Source organism: Triticum aestivum, chromosome 5B (genome assembly GCF_018294505.1).
Source record: "Triticum aestivum cultivar Chinese Spring chromosome 5B, IWGSC CS RefSeq v2.1, whole genome shotgun sequence".
Lineage (NCBI taxonomy): Eukaryota > Viridiplantae > Streptophyta > Magnoliopsida > Poales > Poaceae > Triticum > Triticum aestivum.
In genome coordinates this window covers 13,459,353-13,481,801 of record NC_057807.1, presented here as the reverse complement: position 1 = coordinate 13,481,801, position 22,449 = coordinate 13,459,353, and the positions used below count along the sequence as shown (strand labels likewise).

General features: G+C 41.5%; 1 protein-coding gene across 2 annotated transcripts; it reads left to right on the top strand.

Moving 5' to 3' along the window:
- Positions 1–2,672: 2,672 nt before the first annotated feature.
- Positions 2,673–11,557, top strand: LOC123110128 (mechanosensitive ion channel protein 2, chloroplastic). 2 transcript variants are annotated; one of them, XM_044530577.1, is made up of 13 exons: positions 2,673–2,929; positions 3,309–3,549; positions 5,096–5,253; positions 5,754–5,874; positions 5,962–6,056; positions 6,173–6,286; positions 8,172–8,232; positions 8,951–9,100; positions 9,198–9,308; positions 9,636–9,803; positions 9,914–10,027; positions 10,323–10,379; positions 10,583–11,557. In XM_044530577.1, the coding sequence occupies exons 2-13, from the start codon at positions 3,400–3,402 to the stop codon at positions 11,270–11,272; spliced, it is 1,989 nt and encodes a 662-aa protein (XP_044386512.1). In that variant the 5' UTR covers positions 2,673–2,929; positions 3,309–3,399; the 3' UTR covers positions 11,273–11,557. The 2 variants fall into 2 exon arrangements, with proteins under 2 accessions (XP_044386512.1, XP_044386511.1); XM_044530576.1 differs by having other exon boundaries at positions 2,674–2,908.
- The last annotated feature ends 10,892 nt before the right edge of the window (positions 11,558–22,449 follow it).

The following is a 22,449-nucleotide window of genomic DNA, read 5'->3' as shown; positions in this document are numbered from 1 at the left end:
GGGAGATCTTCCAACAGGTCTAAATGATACCTCGATCACATTGATACCTAAGGTACGGCACCCCCAGTCTATCTCTCAATATCGACCCATCGCTCTTTGCCCCGTGCTTTACAAGATAGCAGCTAAGGTTATTACTAACCGTTTGCGGAGCCTGATGGATGAGTTGATTAGTGATGAACAGAGCGCTTTCGTCCCCGGACGCCTGATAACGGATAATATATTGGTTGCTTATGAGAGCATTCATACAATGAAGCGGAGGAAGAAGGGGAAGAACTTCATGTGCGCTGTCAAACTAGACATGATGAAAGCCTACGATCGTGTGGAATGGCATTACCTGGAATCCATCTGTTGAAACTGGGCTTTAGCGTCATTTTTGTTCGACTGATAATGAAGTGCGTTACCTTGGTGCGCTTCACAGTTCGAGTCAATGGAGAACTCCTACCATACTTCACCCCTTCAAGGGGCCTGAGGCAGGGGTGCCTTGCGTCACCGTTTCTGTTTCTTCTGTGTGCAGAAGGACTCTCCTTATTGCTCAACTCATATGGTGGATACATTGACAGGGGCATCCGTGTGAGCTTCAGATCACCATGGGTTAATCACTTACTGTTTGCTGACGATTGCCTGATATTTATGAAAGCGGACAGTCAAAGTGCTACAAGACTCAATGACATTCTTCACATCTATGGGGAGGCATCGGGACAAAGTGTAAATCGTGGAAAAAGTTCAGTAATTTTCAGTCCCAATACTCCACACCAGATTCGTGAGGCAGTTAAGATTTCGCTAGGTGTTCCTGTTGAGGCTTTTGGCGAGCGCTATCTTGGCCTGCCTACAGCAATAGGCAGGATCACAAGTGGCACCTTCATTTTATATGGCTGAACCGGCGCGCGCGAACATGCAGGGATGGTCAGAGCGACTACTAGCTTGTGCTGCGAGAGAAGCGCTCCTAAAATCCGTGATCCAAGCAATTCCTACCTTTAGCATGTCGTGCTTTCTTCTGTCCAAGAAAGTCTGCAAGAATCTGACATCAGGTATGGCAAAGTTCTTTTGGAGCAGTTCCATTTATCGGCGTTCTATGCATTGGATATCATGGGATAAACTAGCTACACCGAAATGCAAAGGTGGAATGGATTTTCGTGATCTCCGCTTGTTCAACCTAGCTCTTTTGGGGAAGCATGGATGACACTTTATGACTAACCCCAACTTTCTATGTGCTCGAGTCTTGAAGGGCCGCTACTTCCCGGACTGTGAATTTTAGCTCGCCACAGTACCCAAAGCCGCATCTGCTACTTGGCGAGCCATCGTTGCCGGTCGACAGGCGCTCGATGCTGGCCTCATCAAACGCGTGGGCACCGGTTCCACCATATCCATATGGGAGGACCGATGGATTCCTTCGACAGTATCTATGACTCCCATGTTGAGACCTCAAAATACAGCTGTCGAGTTGGTTAGTGAGCTGATCGATACTGACAACTGGACATGGAAGACGGAGTTAGTACATGAGCTGTTTATCGGCCCCGATGCACAAGCTATTCTGAATATACCTTTGCGTCAGGGGGCGGTGATGATTTTATGGCATGGGCACATGAAAAATCTGGCATCTACACAGTCAAATCGGCGTACCGGTCTCTAGTGAACAAAAAAGAGCGTTCTGCTCTCGAAGAAGGGACGGGTATAGGATCTTCAACTGACAACACAGAGCTGTGGCGTGCCTTATGGAAACTCAATGTGATCCCTAAAGTTCGAGTCTTCTATTGGCGAGTATTGAGAGGAATTATTCCGGTGGAATGTACCTTGAAGCATCGCCATATTCAGGAGCTCGGAAGATGCAAAATCTGCATGGCTATGGATGAGGATTTGGCTCACGCACTCATACACTGTTCGCATGCAAAGCAATTCTGGGTGCAAGCTCAACAGCTATTTGATTTCACACTACCGAAGCTACACCCAAGCACTTGGTCTCGTGACATTTTATGTGACTAGCTTTTCTCAGAGAAGGAGCGAGCGATCATAGTCACAGTGATGTGGGCGATCTGGCACTCTCGGAATCGCCTTACACATGATCAGGAGAAACTCGACCTGTCTACTTCTGTGTGACGCATCAAAGAAGATCTCGCGATCTTGGATATACCCCGGCAAGCCCTAAAAATCCTGCTAGGTTACGGGTGGCGGCCCCTAATGGAACGATCATCAAAATAAACACCGACGCAGCAATTCATCTTGATGGCGGCAATGGTGGAGGGAGGGGGGGGGGGTGGCGCGATCAGCTGGTCGCCTCTTGGGAGCATGGAGCAAACCCCTTGTGGGTGTCACGGACCCCCTCATAGCTGAAGCCATGTCTGTACGGGAAGGCGTGCGCTTTGCGAAGCTCAGAGGCTTTCAGGAGGTGATCATCGAAACAGACTGTCTGGAGGTTGTGGAACTCTGGAAGAATCGTCAGAATTCCTACGCGGTTGTGGCACCGTTGTTTTCTGAGATAGGAGAGCTAGCTACTGTCTTTTTTTCTTATTTTGTTTTAGTATAAAAAAGGAAGAAAAGGTGGGAGAAAGGAAACTTGTTCATCCACGCAACCCACCCCGCTCCAGTCCACCACCATCACGCAGGCAGGCAGAGAGAGCAGCGACTCGCGAGGCCGATAAGGCTACACGTGCGCGGCCTTCGTCTTCCCCGTCGCTCTCCCCTCTGTCGCCGCGCGCGCGGAGGGCCGTAATCGCCTTGCCCATCTCCCCCCAATCCCCACCTACCCCCCTCCGACCCCCGATCCGCCGAGCACGCCTCCCCGCGCCTCCCACCGGACCACGCCGCCGCCCCCGAGGGACCCCCCTCCCCGCCGCAGCCGGCGCCACTGGACTGCCCCGGAGCGGCCCGGGGAGATCTGCGCCGACCTCGGCTCCCCCCTCCCCCTCCTCCGGTGACGAACCCTAACTCGCCTGTACTCCTCTCATACTTACTCTCCTTGACGTGGTCCACATGTTAATCCTCACCCCGTTTGTCTTACCGGATTTGTCCGCTTACTAATTTCCTTACTGCACTGTGCTGATGCAAAAGAGAGTATATAAATTACGTACGCGGCGGAAATAATGTCGATATTCAGTTTTGTGCCACATTTGTTTTCTAACAACAAACCACTTTATTAGTTCATATTACCCATGAGTTTTCTGTTGATTGGGTTTCTTTCTCACTGTTGGAACAACTGCTATAGCTTCAAAATCTACAAAACTTTGTGTATTGTGAGCCCATAATTTTACCAAATAGCCAAGCCTATAAAAGAAAGCTCATGATGTTCCTTTTATTTATTTATTTATTTCCAGGGGCATAAACTAGCACAACCAACAGATGAGGAGCTGCTGATTGAAGCTCGACCATTTGATGTGAACATTTTGCATTCCTTCCGTGCTTAAGATGGCGGTTGGACTAACATCCCAGCTGTTCCAAGGAGTCACTGCTACCAACAGATTCGGCCAAACCAACAATTTCTGTGGAGTACGACGAATAGCTGGTGTGGAGATGCGACGTTCTCCCCCATCCACTTCGTTTCCTTCACTTGCTTATGTATGCTCTCTTTCAGCCTTTCCAAAGCTAACAGCATTCAAACATTCTTCTTATTCTTTTTGTTACAAGAGGTTTAGGTGATTCTTTTTATCATATTTATATTACAAGTCAGTCATTAAACTGCCAGTATGTTCTCTTACATATATATTTTATTACCTTACAAGTGTGAAGTATACTTCCATATTTGTGCCTAGTGTAAAGGTAGTAGCTGTCAGTTTAACAAAAAAAAAAACATGTCTTCCAGAATAGGAGGCTGTATAAAATGTATGTCAGAAAGAATGAGCTATCCCTATCCAGTTCTCTTTCACAGGGCACCAGACAAGGCTGGCCACACTATTCATTCAAATATTTTAATGTTTCAGTGTTCATCTAAGAAGATACTAGACTAAGAATGTAAAGCCGCCCTTAGTTTTTCTGCAAATGCTGAGTAATGCATTGCAGTTGTATATTTATTATCTCATTTGAGCTGTCAAAATCATGCATAAGTTTCTTAAATTGTAGATCTTTCTTTCTGTACATTAGTTTCACAAAATTACTCTACATTACTACATCTTCCATTGGCCTGAAAACACTAAATCTGATAGATAGTTAACGAGAAATGACCATACATACCCTATTCAGTGACATGGCACAACCACTTCATCTTTTCAAAAGCATTAAAGTAGGGGTAGAGGGTATAAACGTTGGATTACATGCACTCTTGATTCCTGCAATCGACATATATTTTGAATCGGAACCATTTAGGTTGAAAGCCATCATACTAACACCTCCTGAGGTGAGCTACAGTTCGAGTAAAATGGAGGCCGTTGTACTGCTGATTTGGATGGAGAGATCCTTTTGTAAACTAAAGTTTAACTACATCTCAATAGGTTGAGAAATGAGAGCTAACTGTTGAACGACTACCAGCTGGCAAGAATTTGCCTGTGATGGTACCAATTGCGTTAGTTGACTAGGCGATTGTGTTCTTCAATAAAACATGCTTGTCATCATGAATACATTTCAATTTAAGGAATATTTTGTGTGCAAGAGTCATGTATTTTGGAACACAGAACATTTCTGTTTGCTAATACCTATCCCAGTACTGGCTTGAGTATACGAAACTGACTCATGACTGCACCGGACTATCTTCCATATTTTTATTTATTTATAGGTTGTTATACTATTGTTGAAAGCAAATCAGTTTTAGATGTTGTACCTTGGAGACTTGAGTCAAAGCCTCATGATAGGAACAGAGGAGCTATTCAGTTGATAAAGTACTCCAATACACATGTATTCCATGACTTCAGTCTATGCTGGGTAACAGTTTAGTTCTACTAGGTTTCTGTATTTCACTTTCGTCGACTAAAATTTGAGTGGTACAATTTTTTATAAGATAATTGTATTCATAATATCTGGAGGGTTGTCGGGCACCATTGTTGCTCTATCATAATATATTTATGCATTTTAGGTTGGGTCGGTGCTGTAGTCCCAATGTCACACTGGTTTTCTCAGTTTCTCCAACATTGCTATTGTCTATCTAAAAAAATATGGTTTGTTTGCCTTGCAGGGGAAAGATTCTTTGGTGCATAACTCGTCCGGGAGGAACTACATGCCCATGCTTTATGTGCCTTGTAGATATCGGGCCTTGCGTGTTAGATCTTTTGCCTTGCCAGTTGCTTTGAAGGAAATTCCTTTGGTCAAGAGTGCGTCATCAGTATTGACTAGGTAGCTCCCCTCATGGCATAATTTACTATTGAAATTTCTAGATTGCATGGATGATTACACTGAGTGGTTTGCCAGTTGGCACTAATCTGAATTATTCAATTTCTGGTTGACTATAAAATGTATCTCACAGTAAATATTTTGTAAAGCAGAACATGTAACAACTGTATTATGGTTGGTACCTGGCAACATCTTGTCCAGTTGAAGTTAAGATAATGAAAAATCTAGGGTGCTGATTGGATGCCTGAAGATGCGGTAGCATCTATATAGTGGTTTTTTTCTTAACAAAAAAATGGTAATAATTAGAACATATTAGTTAATGCACCAACATATTCGCCAAGATAGTTTGGTGCGCTCCCATAGATAATTCAGTAGACTCTTAGCTGTCCTGTTTTCCGTTCTTGAAGTCATATTTATATCATTTATATTGTTTTCAGTCAGTTCATGCTTGAATTGCCACTTTTTAAAAGTTGCTTCTTTTGTTCTTTTTGTTCCTTTGACAGGTCATGCGACACTTTACTTGCAAATCCAGCTACTGCACTCGTGGTACCTGCAATTGGAATAATTGTATTTGCTCTATGGGGCTTTTTGCCTCTAGTGAAGGACATCAGAAACCGTTTTGATGTATGTGCCTTTATGTTCAACCTGATTTTTTAACCTTATATTTATTGGCAGCTAAACAATCAGAGCCTTCCTTTATGTCCCTTGCAGCATGGAGGTAACTGGAAAAAGAGCCCTACATACCTAATTTCTAGTTCCTACCTTCAACCTTTACTCCTTTGGACAGGAGCAACACTTATCTGCAGGTATAGGCACAGCAGAGAGTAATGATTATTTTTTGCACCTATCTGATAGAAACTGCTTCCTCAGAATGTTTAGGTCTGTTGCTGAATTTCCCTTTTGCTCATACATTATCCTACAGGGGTTTGGATCCAGTCGTGTTGCCTTCAGCAGCAAGCCAAGCTGTTAAAACACGCCTTTTGACTTTTGTGAGATCCTTATCGACCGTCCTGGCTACTGCATATATTATGACAAGGTGCAAATGATAAGCTCTCAATTAAAAGTCCCAATTATTGTTCGCAAGTTATATTTTTGATGATATAATCATGCAGACGCTTATGGCAGCGTTCCTGTTTCTTGATGCAAACGCACTTACCGGATCTTGGAATTAGGCGACTGACAATCTCTTATTCTAGCTCAACATCAGTTTTGTTATGTAGCAAGTGGATACCTTAAACTGGTTTGTCAGGCTGAGGTGTCATAGCTGTGGGCCATTAGCTGATATGATTAGTCATCTTTTTACCTATTAGTTGCTTTGCTTGGGCTTTAATCCAATAATTTGAGATCTGGTTGCATTTAGTTAGGTAAGATTATACTAAAATCCATTCTTCCTTTAAGCTGATGTTTTTGGGGCCTGTCTGTACAAAAGAGGAAGCAACCCAATTGGAATGAACTAATAAAGATTAGACCAAACTATTCTATCACCTTTATGTCTCGCCGTGTCTCCCTTGCCAAAGCACCTCCGTATCTTCTCTCTTCTCCAATCTACCTACTGTAGTCTTTCCCCACTGTCATGTCGTCTGAGATTCTCTAACTTACTTAAGGCAAGTCAGAGAGCTATTATGATTTGTAGCACAACGGGGCTATAGTAAGTCACCTGCCTTTAGATCCCATCCCCCCAAACCACACAGTGCCAATATTTATCCAAGTTTGGCCCCTATAGTTCAAACTACCATGTTCCACTAATGTTAAAATTATTTTGATTACTTGACTGCTTTTGTTGGGGTTTCCAGTATTATAAATCATCTGTAATTAACCAACTTGACTTGTGCCCACAGTTTTGATCCCAAGCTTAATAAGTCCCAAACAAAAGCACTAAATAATCAGAATAATAGGCACTCATGATTGTACCTGAACTAGCACGTTGCCCGTGTGTCGCTACGGAGGTATTAAAAAGACTAGGAGGTGGACTACCAACTTAGGAGCTCGTCAAAATACGTTGGTGTTATGCAGCCGTTGCACAGTTCACGATTAAGAAGAGAGCAAAAAAACAAGGAAAGATCATGTTGCGGAAGTTGGAGTCTTAAGTGGCCATAGTAGGGTCCTTCGCAATATTTAAAGTGAGATAGAATTTTGAAACTTAGGAGAATAGGCATGAATAAGTTCACTGCACAGGATCATGGATTGGCTAGGATGACACAGTCTAGCGTCGCGTTTTTTTGCAATTTGCTCACTCGCTTATGTTGTACTCCATATAGAATTAGAAGATTTGTCAGGAAGTGAAACTAAAACCATGAGCATGATTTATGGTGGAGTCGCATTTACGCATTTGTTACCTAAGTTTTTGTTTTACAAGAGTGCTGTTCTCACATTAAAGTAGTAATTCCTTCCGATCCGAATTAATTGACGCATCCTTTATACAATCACCCTCTAATATGTACTAATACTGCGTCAGTTAATTTGAACCAGAGGGAGTAGTATATTTGTTTATTTGTGTTATGTATGACATGGGAGTCAAGGTACATTTGTTTATTAAAGTCTTTCGAAAGGTTGCTGGTGCACATGTGGATAGAAATGCATTTGTTTATTCATTTGTTGGTAACATATGTGAACTCACCACCAACTCCAACCTTTATAAGTAGGAAAGAGAATGTGTTGACTTCCTTGTAAGATGACACCCCCCTTCCGGTATTTATTTGACTGCTCCTGACCAGTTTAGAGAGCTACAGCCATATTTTTTACTCTAGATATTTGACAACAAAGTTCCTTGTAGTGCTCTGCTGCTGTAGAAAGAGGTGTATGCAAAAAGTGTTGAGATGTTTTGTGTAGAAAATCTACTCTTGTTTGTATGGCTGGTGGGTTACTTATGTCTTAGTTTTTTATCCATGCTTCCAGTTCTAACATAATTTATCTTCTCTCAGCTTGATTCAGCAGGTACAGAAATTTCTAGTGGACATGCGAAGCCCCAGTGATACACGAGCTGTAAGAATTATTTCCTTATATCACAGTGATTACGTTGTTAGAATACCTACTGTAGTTCTATCAGCTGGATTTCAGTTTTAGTGATAAAGGGTTCTATCAGCTGGATTTCAGTTTACATTATGTTGCATTCGTTTCTGAAGGAAATAGTTAATGGATATGATGCATGTTTAAGGGTTTGTGGGGATAAGCATATATAAGGATGGGAGTTCGTTGGTGAGGGGATTCTCTTTCTGCAGTATTCTGCAGCACTTTTACTGACTTCCTATGAGAATTGGGAGAGGTGGTGGTGAAGCTTGTATAGCATTTGTTGAAGAAAGTCTTTCCTGGTTTTCTTTGTAGCGATTCTGTTTGGGAGGTTAGAGTTTATGAAGATAGAATGAACGAAGTTATTTGTTTTTGAAGTGTAGATTGTAATTTGAATTCTATTTACTCTTTTATTGGTAGACATTATTGAATATAAGTCTGATGCTCCATTATTTACTTGATATCTTGGATTAAACTTTCTCAATGTTAGTGCTCTCAGTGAAACTGATGCTAAATTTGTTATTTGATCTTATTAAGTTGGAGTACTTATTTTTCATTGTACTTATATTTGTATCATATAAGTTGTCCCTCAATTTTTTCCAGTACTTATATTGTGCTGTACTTATAGCATATAAGTTGTCCCTTGATTTTTTCCATTGTTGTAATCATACTTATGCAAGTCTGTTTGTGGCAGATGGGGTTGGATTTTACCATGAGAGCTGTTTACACTGGTATCTGGATTGCTGCTGTTTCTCTCTTTATGGAGTTGCTGGGTTTCAATACCCAGAAGTGGATAACTGCTGGAGGTTTCGGGACAGTATTGCTTACGCTTGCTGGTCGTGAGGTACTGCATCTTTGTTATTGGTAGTGTTAGCTTGTGCTGTACTTTCTTTTGACCAAATAGCTTGTGCTGTACTGATAACTATGGTCTTTCATTGCAGATTTTTACAAATTTCCTCTCAAGTGTTATGATCAATGCCACCCGCCCATTTGTAGTGAGTGAATGGATCAATGCAAAGATAGATGGTGTTGAGGTATCTGGTATTGTTGAGGTCAGTATTTTGTATGCTTTATTTGAACGTCCTTGAACCATCTAGCATATGATGCGGATTTGCTGTTTTCTTTGTTCCATTTTGTGGACCAAAACAGGAACCATCTAGCTAAGAAGTTATTCGTCCCACAATTCAGAATTTCATGAACCTACCTCATACAAGATATTTATATGCTTCATTCTATCTTTATAATTTCACGTAATTTGTTTTTTAGCATTTTTTCCATAACCAGACCTTTATTTATATCCACTGATATTAGTCACTACCCTTATACATGATATTATTGATGTTTCATTTTGTCATGACACCAAGTAATTTGCTTTTCAGCATGTCGGCCTGTGGTCACCAACAGTCATTAGAGGCGATGACAGGGAAGCTATATACATCCCTAATCATAAATTCACAATGTCTATATTGAGGAATAACACTCGGAGAAACCATTGGCGTATTAAGACATATCTTGCTATAAGCCACATGGACGCTGGAAAAATTGGTGTAAGAATTTTGAATAAATCCTGCACATTACATATTTCTCTTTAACTGTGTATTGGTGCATTAACTCTTAAGACCTATTTTAACCATGTTTTTCTGTTTTTCTTTGGTAGATAATTGTTGCAGACATGAGGAAAGTGTTGGCCAAGAATCATCATATAGAACAACAGAAGCTGCATAGGAGAGTATTCTTTGAAAAAATTGATCCAAAAACTCAAGCTCTTATGGTAATTTCTTATGTTAAGCAATTCCATTTTTTTCATTTAAATACAAATCATAGCTGATCGTTTTAAAGGACTGTTTGGTAGAACAGTTATTGACTTGGCTAGGATTTTTTGAAAACCCTTTGAAAATTCATAATAAGTTACTTTTATTTCTTATTGTTCAACTGGTATCAAGATTGTAGCTTCTTTGCATGCATAATTTTTATATTCTTGAAATATCAGAGCACTGTCTTCAGTTTTACATTGTGCCAAATTTTGCATCCTTAAATATCTTAGCTTGTATCGTGCTGTCCTGCAGATATACATATCCTGCTTTGTGAAGACATCGCATTTTGAAGAGTATCTAAATGTCCAGGTAATTTATTCTGTATCTGATGCTACATATTCTCCTTGCAACATATGTGGGGGCATATTAATGTGTATATAGCATATACATGGTTTGGTGTGCAGAAATACATAATTTTTGTCAAGATGGCTTGTATTGTTTGTAATAAAATTGCTGCTCAGTTTAGGTAGGACCAGTTGTACCAATTGTTTTGATGTTCCTTATTGCAACAGGAAGCTGTTATGTTGGATCTTCTTACGATAGTTGGGCACCACAGGGCAAGGCTTGCTACACAGATCCGAACAGTTCAGAAATCATATGGCAACGCAGACATTGACAACATTCCTTTTGGAGAGGATACATATAGTCCCCGTGTACGTGGCCGTCCCCTCCTGATCGATACTTCTGCAAGGATCAGTGACGACAAGAAACCTCCTCGACCAGCGGTAGCACGTGAAGATCAGAAAGCAAAGGTGGCAAGTGTATCAGCGGTAGAGACGAAGTCAGACGCACCTGATGGTTCTAGTTTAAACAACTCGGAGAAGCAGGAGGAGAAAAAATTGGTTCCAGACGATGCTGGGTTGAAGAAGGATCATGTGAAAACACCAATACCATCTCCCACAACTCCGTGGGCAGATCCTGTTGCGTCTACTACTTCCAAGGCCGATGAAGGGAAGGCTCAAGGATCCGAAGGACAAGGAGATGGTGCTTCAGTTGCTACGCCAAAGAAGGAATCTAGTAGACCTGCCTTTGAAGACAACATTGTCCTTGGTGTAGCTCTCGAGGGCTCGAAGCGGACACTCCCGATCGACGAAGGGATGAACCCTCATCTATCGCTATCGGAACCTGAGCAGGACACTGGTTCGTCGCCTAAGAAGAAGGGTCAAAGCTACTCACTTTCAGGCCAAGACAAGGCGGACTAGACAGGTGATGGGTCCATGTCGTCGGATATCTATGAATGAATGATTTGTCGCCAAGCCGACCTTTTTTGTGCGCTTGTGCAAATGCAATCAGTCGCTCGGTCATACAGCTAGCTCTTCTTTTTCCATGTTTAAGGGCATGAATACATGTTTATTTCTTCTGGGAACCAATGTACCTTAGGCATCGGTCGCCGTCTGGCTTGTGAGGTCGCAAGAGAAATGTTCTGTACATATGGTGCATCTGCTGGCTGTAACGATCTTCTAGATAAAGTTGATTTCTGTTGCTTCTTGGTGGTCTACTAGGTGTATGACTGAAGACATACATTTACATATGATGGTCGGTAGAATGGTTTTACATTTCTCAATCACAAGTCTGGAATAATTAAGGCCCAAAACTCGGAGTAGTAACTATTTTATACAATGGACACACATGAGCTTGTTACTGTGAAACAGAACGTGGACATTAGGATGATCACAAGATTTTTAGTGCGTACTCGCATGATAAGAGATATGTTAAAATAGTTTATGAACGACTTGATCATCACTTATTGCATGCTTAGCTAACAAAAATTATACATACAGCCCACACATGCTACCTGCCTTGAGAATTAGGATGTCATAGGTCCATTGCTTTATGAGTGTAGATACGTTTTCTTCCATGTTACTTTCAGTCTATGGAATATACTCTGAAATATTGGAGTAAAGCAAAAAATCACAATAAGCAATTTAGTATACTGCCTTCATCAAGATGCTCATAAAATCTAGAAGAGCCACCCCCCTGCAAACTGGACAGTTAGACAATGGTTTTGTACTTTTGTACAATAAATTATTGTTCTTGTGAGGCTAATATAATATTTTCTCATGTTAATTAGATTCGACCCACACCGACACCACTGCTACTTCTACTGCAATAGAAGCATTGACAATCGTTGGTTCAAGGAAGAGATCTCGGAGCTCTTTTATAATATCTTGTAATTAAGACGTGTCTTTCATCCGTAGAGATTCAACAGGGAAAATTGATTTATACTAATTTTCAACCACACCACTGTGTTCTTGCGCGCGTCACCAGCATTGCCCCTATGGTCATGTGATCTAAATTATGGATTTTATCTGTCAAGATGATGCGATTACGCAACTCTCATGGATTTTATCTGTCAAGATGATCTAAATTATGGTCATGTGAGCCAGGCCATCCTTGCCTCATGCTGTCCTGACCAAGCAACTGCATCCACCTCTTCTACGAGGGGTATAAATGTGAGCCATGTTGGTTTTTGATCTCTAGATCAGATCACCTAGAAACTCCACGTACTTGCAAAGCTAGCTAGCTTCTGAGGCTAGCAAGCAAGTAGCTTAATTGATGAACGGTGCCTAGCACATGCACGTCAAGCCGCCGCCTCCTCGTACGTGGCCTTCGAGCTAGCGATCCATTCACTTCAACGATTGGGAGCACAGATCGAACGGTGTCGTGTCGCTCCTGTTTTACTTTATTGCTTGTCAATTTTGCATAACTTTAACAAGCTTAGGGTGGTAGACTAGACATCTTTAGCGCCAATGCCATCCGGTGCAGATTGGGATTTGGGAGCACAACACGCCTCTGCTTAGCCTGGCCGGCGACGTTATCTGTGTCTTGCACGGCAGCTTCCGCGTGTACCACTCCTACTTCATAGCGCTTCAGCACCTCCACGGTTCCGAGTCCTTCAGGTTTTAACCTGGCTTGGTGCGCCTCGCGCCGCGTGTGCGCCCTCGTCCTCGCAATGAGCGTCGTCGGAGGTGAAGGTGTTGAAAAGCAGGTGCAAGACTGATGATGATTTAAGTTTAGCCGAAAAACGACTGGCACAAAGAGTTGCTGCTGCATCGACTGAGATATGGTTACGCCTGAACAAGTTGCTCTTTCTGTGTCTTAGGAACTCACAGGAGCTAGGTAGTTGATTATTCATGAGCGATGCCCCTTATTGAGTTGCTTTTCTGAACCTTGTAACTGATTTTTCTTCTTCTTTATGTAAGACAAGGCCGTGCCATCTCTACATGTATTTTTTTTTTTTTTTGCGGGTGAATAACTTGTATTACTCAACTCATAGAATTACAATCATCAGTAGCTAGCTGGACAGTTTCCTCAAGACCAGAACCCAACCAAGTCATGGTTCTACCTTTGATACGAGCAAAATTAGCTAGACTGTCAGTAACCCTATTTTGGGATCGAGATATATGAGTAATACATCTCTACTTGTACATGACTGTCGATGCAGTCAGACAAACAAATTGTACGTTCATTGCAGATATAATGAGCACTCCATCTTTTTTTGAAGATATAATGAGAACTCGCAATGCAAAATATACTGATCGATCCACTGTGAAATTTGTATATACTGATCGATCCACTGTGATATAATGAGCTCAACTGAAGTTTTGGGTGGGAAATTTTGATCACTAGCCTGCGTCTACTACAGCAGAGTTACCCAGCAGAAATCACAGTTTTGTTGGGAACGGCATTGTACTGTGGATCGTCCTTCAGTCAAGCACAAATAAGATAAATCGAACCTACCAAGTACCAGCTGTCGATAAAATTGGACCTTGTTTGCTGCCAATGAGCTACTGCTCTGATAGTTTCTTACTCCTAGTTTGTAACCAGTTGATGAGACTCATAGTCCAAAAATGCAGTGAGCAAGGTTGGAAGAAATGTCTGACATGTACTATATTCAGCATGTTGTTGTGATGTACACAGTTTGATGGAGCCTGTATACCTCTGTACTGCAGCGTCATGTACCACTGTTCTCTGAATCAATGCAACCAAGAGTTCAGTTTGCATTCAGTTTAGTTTTCTATCACAATCCAATTCAGTGAGATGAACAATTCCATTCCATTCCTCGAAATTGTTCTTACCAAACACAAGAACAGAACCGACCCATTCTAGTGGAATGGAACCATGACATTCCGTTCCACCTCGTTCCCAAACCAAGCACACCGTAAGGGAGTATTTATGCACTGGACGTCAATAAACTTCTCACCATTCTTCATGCAATTGACATTCAACCACTCACTTCATGAAGTTTTCACCATTCTTCTTTATTTTCCTTTTGCAAGAGGAGACATCAAATGGAGGTACAATGGTCACATGATTTGTGCAGTGTGCACTCCAATGATAAAACAGTTTCTGAATGACTTGTTCAACACTAGCTATCTCCATGCTTAGCTGAGAAAAAGAAAACTATACATAGACCTACTATATATACTCACCTGCCTTGTGAACAAGGATGTCAAAAGTCTATTAACGTAATGTGTTGGATTGGTTTTCCTCCATATTATTTTAGCCCATGGAATACTCTGAAATATTGGAGGAAAACAAAAAATCATGGTAAGCACATACTACACTTCGTGCGGCCCCAAGATAGGCGGAAGATACTCGGATTGACATGTGCCCAAAGCTGCACTTGAGCAATGTGCTTGAGCCGAGCCATCCCTGCTCTGGCCAAGCAATTTGACCCAGCTGGCGTATCAATCTGAGCTTAGGGAAGTAAACATCTATAGCGTCAACGCTGCCGGCTACGACATCGTTGTGCTCGAGGTGCAGTCTGGGAGCATGGCGCACCTCTGCTCAACCAGGCCGGCGACGTTATCGGTGTCTTGTGTGACAGCTTCAGCGAGTACCATCCCGCTTCATAGCGGCTCAACACCTCTCTAGTCCTCTCTTGCATGGCAGCTTACGAAAGTACCACTCACACTTCATAGCGGCTCAGCGCCTCCGGTCCTCCATGTGCGCCTCACGCCGTGTGTACCCGCGTCCTCGCAATGAGCGTCGTGGGAGGTAAAGGTATTAAAAGGTGCACGACTGATGATGCTTTAGTTTTAGCTGAGAAGCGACTAACACAAAGAGTTGCTGCTACATCGACTGAGATATACTCCCTCCGTTCCTAAATATAAGTCTTTTTAGAGATTTCAAATGAACTAACACATATGGATGTATATAGACATATTTTAAAGTGTAGATTCACTCATTTTGCTTCGTATGTAGTCACTTGTTGAAATCTCTAAAAAGACCTATATTTAGGAACGGAGGGAGTAGGTATGGCTGCACGGGTCGCTCGTTCTGTGTGTGTCTTAGGAACTCATAGGAGCTGGCTAGTATAGTTCATTATTCCTAAGCGATGCCCCTTATTGAGTTGCTTTTCTGAACATGGTTACTGATTTTTCTTCTTCTTTAAGACAAGGCCGTACCATCTCTACATGTACATGAGTACATGACTGTTGGTGCAGTCAAACAGACAAATTGTATGTTCATTGCGAGTATTGCAGATATAGTGAGAGACTAATTTTTTGCAGATATGATGAGAACTCGCAGTGCAGAATATACTGATCGATCTACTGTACAACATTTCACAGCCAATTCATCATCAACTTGTCAACACCTCCATACAAACAGGTTATTAAGTTCCGGAATGCCCAAAATAGGTAGCCACTAAACTGGTCTAAGCTCCCGCTAAACCCCATTCATGCACATTAGAGATAGTCGGAAATTTTCATAGTGAACTCTTCTATGACACGGACATTCATACACATTAGGGCTACTCCTAGCCGATAGTGTGACTTTGCCCATTTTGGTTGAAGCTCCTGGCATTTATGTGCATCATCATAATTCATAAAGCCCATTCTCTGCGACCCCTGTTTGACAACAATTCAGCGTCCAAGGTTTCCATCCTCAGTTCCTGCAGCAGACAAAGTAGTGTAAAACAACATTATTAGGTAACTGGTTACATGTGCGCAGTAGTCAATTGTCTTTCAATAGGTTGATGCGACAGCATTACTAGGTAACTGGTTTAGTAATACACATTGCCATGGGAAATTAATGCTAATGATCAATCAACTAAATTGCGATGGAGGAACAAGTCCGAGAGTGTACGTGTGTGTATAACACTGATGCATTCAGATAATCCTGCTTCCTAAATGCTTCATCCGCTTGTCGGTTCAGGTCAGGCACCTTTTTTCACAAAATTGTCATCCCGCGCAACTCATAATGTTAATACCTTGAATCAGGTGTATATATATAAAGAGGTCTGATGTTAAGGTGAAACGGATGGATACATGATATAATTTTGAGTTAATCAATGCATTTGTTGAGTCCTGCTTCGCTACAACCCCCCTTACAAAAGACATTAGAGCCTGGAAGGAGTGGTTGGTGCTAACCACTCGACCCCTCAGATGCTTTTGTTATGAAGGTAGCGCGGAGTTTTATTAAAGAAAGTAACGACACATTTGAAACAAAGCTTACAAAATTTTGAACGCTTCACTGAACATTGTGAACATATTTTAAATACCGAATATTTTATAGATTCTACGAACAATTTTTGAACACATAAACATATTTCGAAATTCGAGAACATTGTTTGAAATCCACTATTTTTTAATACGCAAGTCCATGATTTTTTTAATACACGAACATTTTTTGAAATCCAGAACGTTCCTAATACGCGCACATTTTTTGAAACCAAAGAATTTTTTAATATGCGAACATTTATTGAATCTGTGAACAATATCTTAAAATGAGAACATTGTTCTGAAAACACAAATAATCTTGGAAAAATTGGAACACATTTGGAAATTTTGAACACATCATAAAAATGAGAACAAAATTCGAAATTATGCAAAGAGTTGAAAAATTGTTCACACAATTTGTTTTGAAACTTTGAACTTTTCTAAAACACGAACAAATTTTGAAATAACTAACATGTCTTGAAATTGTGAACAATTTTTAAAAGTTTGAAGAAGTTTTTTTAACTCCAATTGTTTTGGAAAATGGTAAAAAAATCTTTTTTTTGCTTTTCAAAATAAATGTTCTCTATGGTACCTACCTTTTTTGAACTTTGTTCATTTTTTCAAAAAATGTTCGGGTTTTTTTTTGAATTTCAAAGTTCAATAAATGTATATGTTTTACATAAATATTCGCTACAGTACCTTCTATCCTAAAAAATCGTGTTTTTAGAAAACGTTCCCATGTAATCAGCTTCTATGACCAACTTGTGTGACTAATGTGTTTGCTACAGTACCTCTTATTGTTAAGTATCTACCGCTGCCAATGTAGGCACAAGCGCTTCTAAGCTGTACTGGTTATCCAGCTTGCTCTTTGTAGGGGGAGCTCCTATGCGCACTACAGGCGCCCGTTAACGATACGGCGCCTGCAGTGCTGCTAGCATGGGCCGGCCCACTAGCGTGCTGCCCCAGTTTTTTTTATTATTTTAAGAAAAATAAAACTATGAAATCAAAAAAGCTTTACAGATTTAAAGAAAAAAGGTTCATCCATTTTAAAAAAAGTTCCTATCTTCAAAAAAGGTTCAACAATTTTGAAAAAAGTTCATCCAATTAGAAAAGTTCATAAAAATTGAAAAAAAGTTCATGTATTTTTAGAAAAAGTCCACTGAACTTAAAAAAAGTTCATAAATAAAAAAAGTTCATCCATCTTCAAAAAGATGTTCATTGAATTTCAAAAAAGATCATAGATATTCAAAAAAGTTTATCAATCTGAAAAAAAACTGTTGAAATTTTTAAAAAGTTCATATATATTCAAAAAAGTACACAGAGTTTTCAAAAAAGAAAATGTCAACCGGCGCCTAGATGGGCCGGCCCATTTACGGAGGCCACATGCGCTAGTTAACGAAAATGCACGTTAACTGGCGCCTGTGGCGCCAAATAGGAAATTCCCTTTGTAGGCACAAGCGTGAACAAATCATACAGGCGTACAACGAGCATAATTGGTTTGGTGCCAAAAATTGTCATGCCTATGTTTGGCATTGCGCCAAACTTGGTTGGTTACCGAATTGTCTTCCCTATCTCACACAAAGTTGGCCAATAGTTGGCAAGTATTGGTATTGCCAACATTTGGCAATGCCAACATTTGGCTAGCAAAATATTGGCAGCAAACCAATCATGCTCAACATCCGCCAATGGGCCAGCCCATCCTGGCTGCGAAACGACGTATTTTCTAAAAAGACCATCTTGCCTTTATTATTAATGGGTGTGGAGATCTCTCTGTGTTAATGTGTTTAGAGTGTCGTACAGAAACAGAAGTGACATTTGTTTTATACGATAATAGCCTTGTATGTGATCAAATTTATTTATTCTTAACAGCCACGGCTAGCAGGGTCAGTGTTTATTCATGCATGTTCTGTTATTATTCAGTCTATTGTTCATAGCCAAAAAGCAATGGTCAGTCAACTGTTTCGTCTCTGCCAGAATAGACGAACTTTGAACTTCTCATCATGCAATTGACATTAACCTACTCACTTCATGAAGTTTTTGTCATTCTTCTTTATTTTTCTTTCTACAAGAGCACACAAAAAACAGAAGTAGAATGGTCACATGATTTGTGTGGTCTGCACTGCATTGATATATGATAAAACAATGTTTGGATGACTTGTTCAACACTATTTGCATGCTTAGCTGAGGAAAAAATTATACATGCTATATATACTCGCTTACCTTGTGAATAAGGGTGTCAAAAGTCCATTAACGCAATGAGTTCAGCTTTTTCCCTCCATATGGGTTTCAGACCGTGGTACACTTTGAAATATTGGAGGAAACCAAAAATTCATGTCAAGAACATACTACTTTTCGAGTGGCCCCAAGAAATTTGTGCATTGTTCAAAATACAATCATTTCCATGAGGAACTTAACTTGAAATACAACACAGAGAAAAGAAGGAGAAGCACTCGTCGCTGCTTGTGATACGACCGAGCATTATGCGGCTGGATTTGCTGCAGTAGGGACGGTCGGAGAGGCCGGTGATAGGCGGAAGATCATGGTGCTTGGCGGCCGAACGTCGTGGTCTAGATGATCTTGCGAATAAACCTGTGGGTTAGGGCCCACTGAAAAGAAGCACCGTTGAAAAGGATTGAAGAAGACAGAAGAAGAGTTCCTCTTAAATCCTTACCCGTTTTTCCACAGATGCATAGTTCAAGCTTGGTGTCATCCTTTCATAATTGTTTTCGATTGTGAGAAATTCTTTCATACCCATCCAGAGCATTTCACCAGTTGCTTTCCTTTCTCGATCGTCCAAAGGCCATCTTTTCGAAAGATTTATTCGTTCACAACATTCAGCTCTCATTCCCCTATTCTACCGATGCGTCGTCCAAATATCCTCTAATCAGTTCATGATCTCTTCGTTCTCTCGTATCTGAATTCCCTCAAGTATCTTCCTTCGTTTTCTAAAATTCTTCCCGGTGATTCGGTCACTTTTCTTTAATCGTCTTTAATTCTTATGGTGGTTCGTTCAAAACTCATCTTCCTTTGTTTTCATATCAATTCATTTGTTTTTCCCAAATCCTACCAGTGGTTCATTGAAGACCTTCTCCAAGTTTGCGCTATATCTCCCCTGATCCTTCGCAACGATAATAAGTAGTATGCTAAATCTTTTGCTTGTCATCAATTTAAATTGATGAAGGATACGCATAACATAATTCTGAAGGAAATATGCCCTAGAGGCAATAATAAAGTTATTATTTATTTCCTTATTTCATGATAAATGTTTATTATTCATGCTAGAATTGTATTAACCGGAAACATAATACATGTGTGAATACATAGACAAACATAGTGTCGCTAGTATGCCTCTACTTGACTAGCTCATTAATCAAAGATGGTTAAGTTTCCTAACCATAGACATTAGTTGTCATTTGATTAACGGGATCACATCATTAGGAGAATGATGTGATTGACTTGACCCATTTTGTTAGCTTAGCACTTGATCGTTTAGTATGTTGTTATTGCTTTCTTCATGACTTATACATGTTCCTATGACTATCAGATTATGCAACTCCCGTTTACCGGAGGAACACTTTGTGTGCTACCAAACGTCACAACGTAACTAGGTGATTATAAAGGTGCTCTACAGGTGTCTTCGAAGGTACTCATTGGGTTGGCGTATTTCGAGATTAGGATTTGTCACTCCGATTGTCAGAGAGGTATCTCTGGGCCCACTCGGTAATGCACATCACTATAAGCCTTGCAAGCATTGTAACTAATGAGTTAGTTACAGGATGATGTATTACAGAACGAGTAAAGAGACCTGCCGGTAACGAGATTGAACTAGGTATTGAGATACTGACGATCGAATCTCGGGAAAGTAACATACCGATGACAAAGGGAACAACGTATGTTGTTATGCGGTTTGACCGATAAAGATTTTCGTAGAATATGTGGGAGCCAATATGAGCATCCAGGTTCCGCTATTGGTTATTGACCAGAGACGTGTCTCGGTCATGTCTACATAGTTCTCGAACCCGTAGGGTCCGCACGCTTAAACTTAGATGACAGTTATATTATGAGTTTATGTGTTTTGATGTACTGAAGGTTGTTCGGAGTCCCAGATGTGATCACAGACATGACGAGGAGTCTCTAAATGGTCGAGACATGAAGATTGATATATTGGACGACTATATTTGGACACCGGAAAGGTTCCGAGTGAGATTGGGACAATACCGGAGCTCCGGGAGGTTATCGGAACCCCCCGGGAGGTATATGGGCCTTAATGGGCCTTAGTGGAAAGGATGGGAAAGGAGCAAGGGAGGGGGCGCCCCCCCCAAGCCCAAACCGAATTGGGAAGGGGGCCGGCCCCCCCTTTCCTTCCTCCCTCCTTCCTCTTCCTTCCCTCTCCCTCTTCAAATAGGAAAGGGAGGAGTCCTACTCCCGGTGGGAGTAGGACTGCCCCCTAGGGCGCGCCTCTCCCCTTGGCCGGCCCCCTCCTCCACTCCTTTATATACGGGGGAGGGGGGCACCCCATAGACACAACAATTGACTATTGATCTCTTAGCCGTGTGCGGTGCCCCCCTCTACCATAGTCCTCCTCGATAATATTGTAGCGGTGCTTAGGCGAAGCCCTGCGACGATAGAACATCATCATCGTCACCACGCCGTCGTGCTGACGGAACTCTCCCTTGACACTCGACTGGATCGGAGTTCGAGGGACGTCATCGAGCTGAACGTGTGCAAGAACTCGGAGGTGTCATGCTTTCGGTGCTTGATCGGTTGGACGGTGAAGACGTATGACTACATCAACCGCTTTGTGCTAATGCTTCTGCTTTCGGTCTACGAGGGTACGTGGACACACTCTCCCCCCTCGTTGCTATGAATCACCATGATCTTGCGTGTACGTAGGATTTTTTTAGAAATTACTACGTTTCCCAACAGTGGCATCCGAGCCTAGGTTTTATGCGTTGATGTTATATGCACGAGTAGAACACAAGTGAGTTGTGGGTGATACAAGTCATACTACTTACCAGCATGTTATACTTTGGTTCGGCGGTATTGTTGGATGAAGCGGCCCGGACCGACATTACGCGTACGCTTACGCGAGACTGGTTCTACCGACATGCTTTGCACACAGGTGGCTGGCGGGTGTCAGTTTCTCCAACTTTAGTTGAAGCGAGTGTAGCTACGCCCGGTCCTTGAGAAGGTTAAAACAACACTAACTTGACGAACTATCATTGTGGTTTTGATGCGTAGGTAAGAACGGTTCTTGCTCAGCCCGTAGCAGCCACGTAAAACTTGCAACAACAAAGTAGAGGATGTCTAACTTGTTTTTGCAGGGCATGTTGTGATGTGATATGGTCAAGACGTGATGCTATATTTTATTGTATGAGATGATCATGTTTTGTAACCAAGTTATCGGCAACTGGCAGGAGCCATATGGTTGTCGCTTTATTGTATGCAATGCAATCGCCATGTAATTGCTTTACTTTATCACTAAGTGGTAGCGATAGTCGTAGAAGCAATAGTTGGCGAGACGACAACGATGCTACGATGGAGATCAAGGTGTCGCACCGGTGACGATGGTGATCATGACAGTGCTTCGGAGATGGAGATCACAAGCACAAGATGATGATGGCCATATCATATCACTTATATTGGTTGCATGTGATGTTTATCTTTTATGCATCTTATCTTGCTTTGATTGACAGTAGCATTATAAGATGATCTCTCACTAAATTTCAAGATAAAAGTGTTCTTTCTGATTATGCACCATTGCCAAAGTTCGTCGTGCCCAGACACCACGTGATGATCGGGTATGATAAGCTCTACGTCCATCTATAATGGGTGCAAGCCAGTTTTGCACATGCAGAATACTCAGGTTAAACTTGACGAGCCTAGCATATGCAGATATGGCCTCAGAACACTAAGACCGAAAGGTCGAGCGT

Coding starts and splice junctions, on each gene's coding strand:
- LOC123110128 (XM_044530577.1), top strand. CDS start 3,400: ATGGCGGTTGGACTAACATCCCAGCTGTTCCAAGGAGTCACTGCTACC. Junction 5,875..5,961: donor ACATCAGAAACCGTTTTGAT/GTATGTGCCTTT, acceptor TGTCCCTTGCAG/CATGGAGGTAACTGGAAAAA. Junction 10,380..10,582: donor AAGAGTATCTAAATGTCCAG/GTAATTTATTCT, acceptor TTATTGCAACAG/GAAGCTGTTATGTTGGATCT.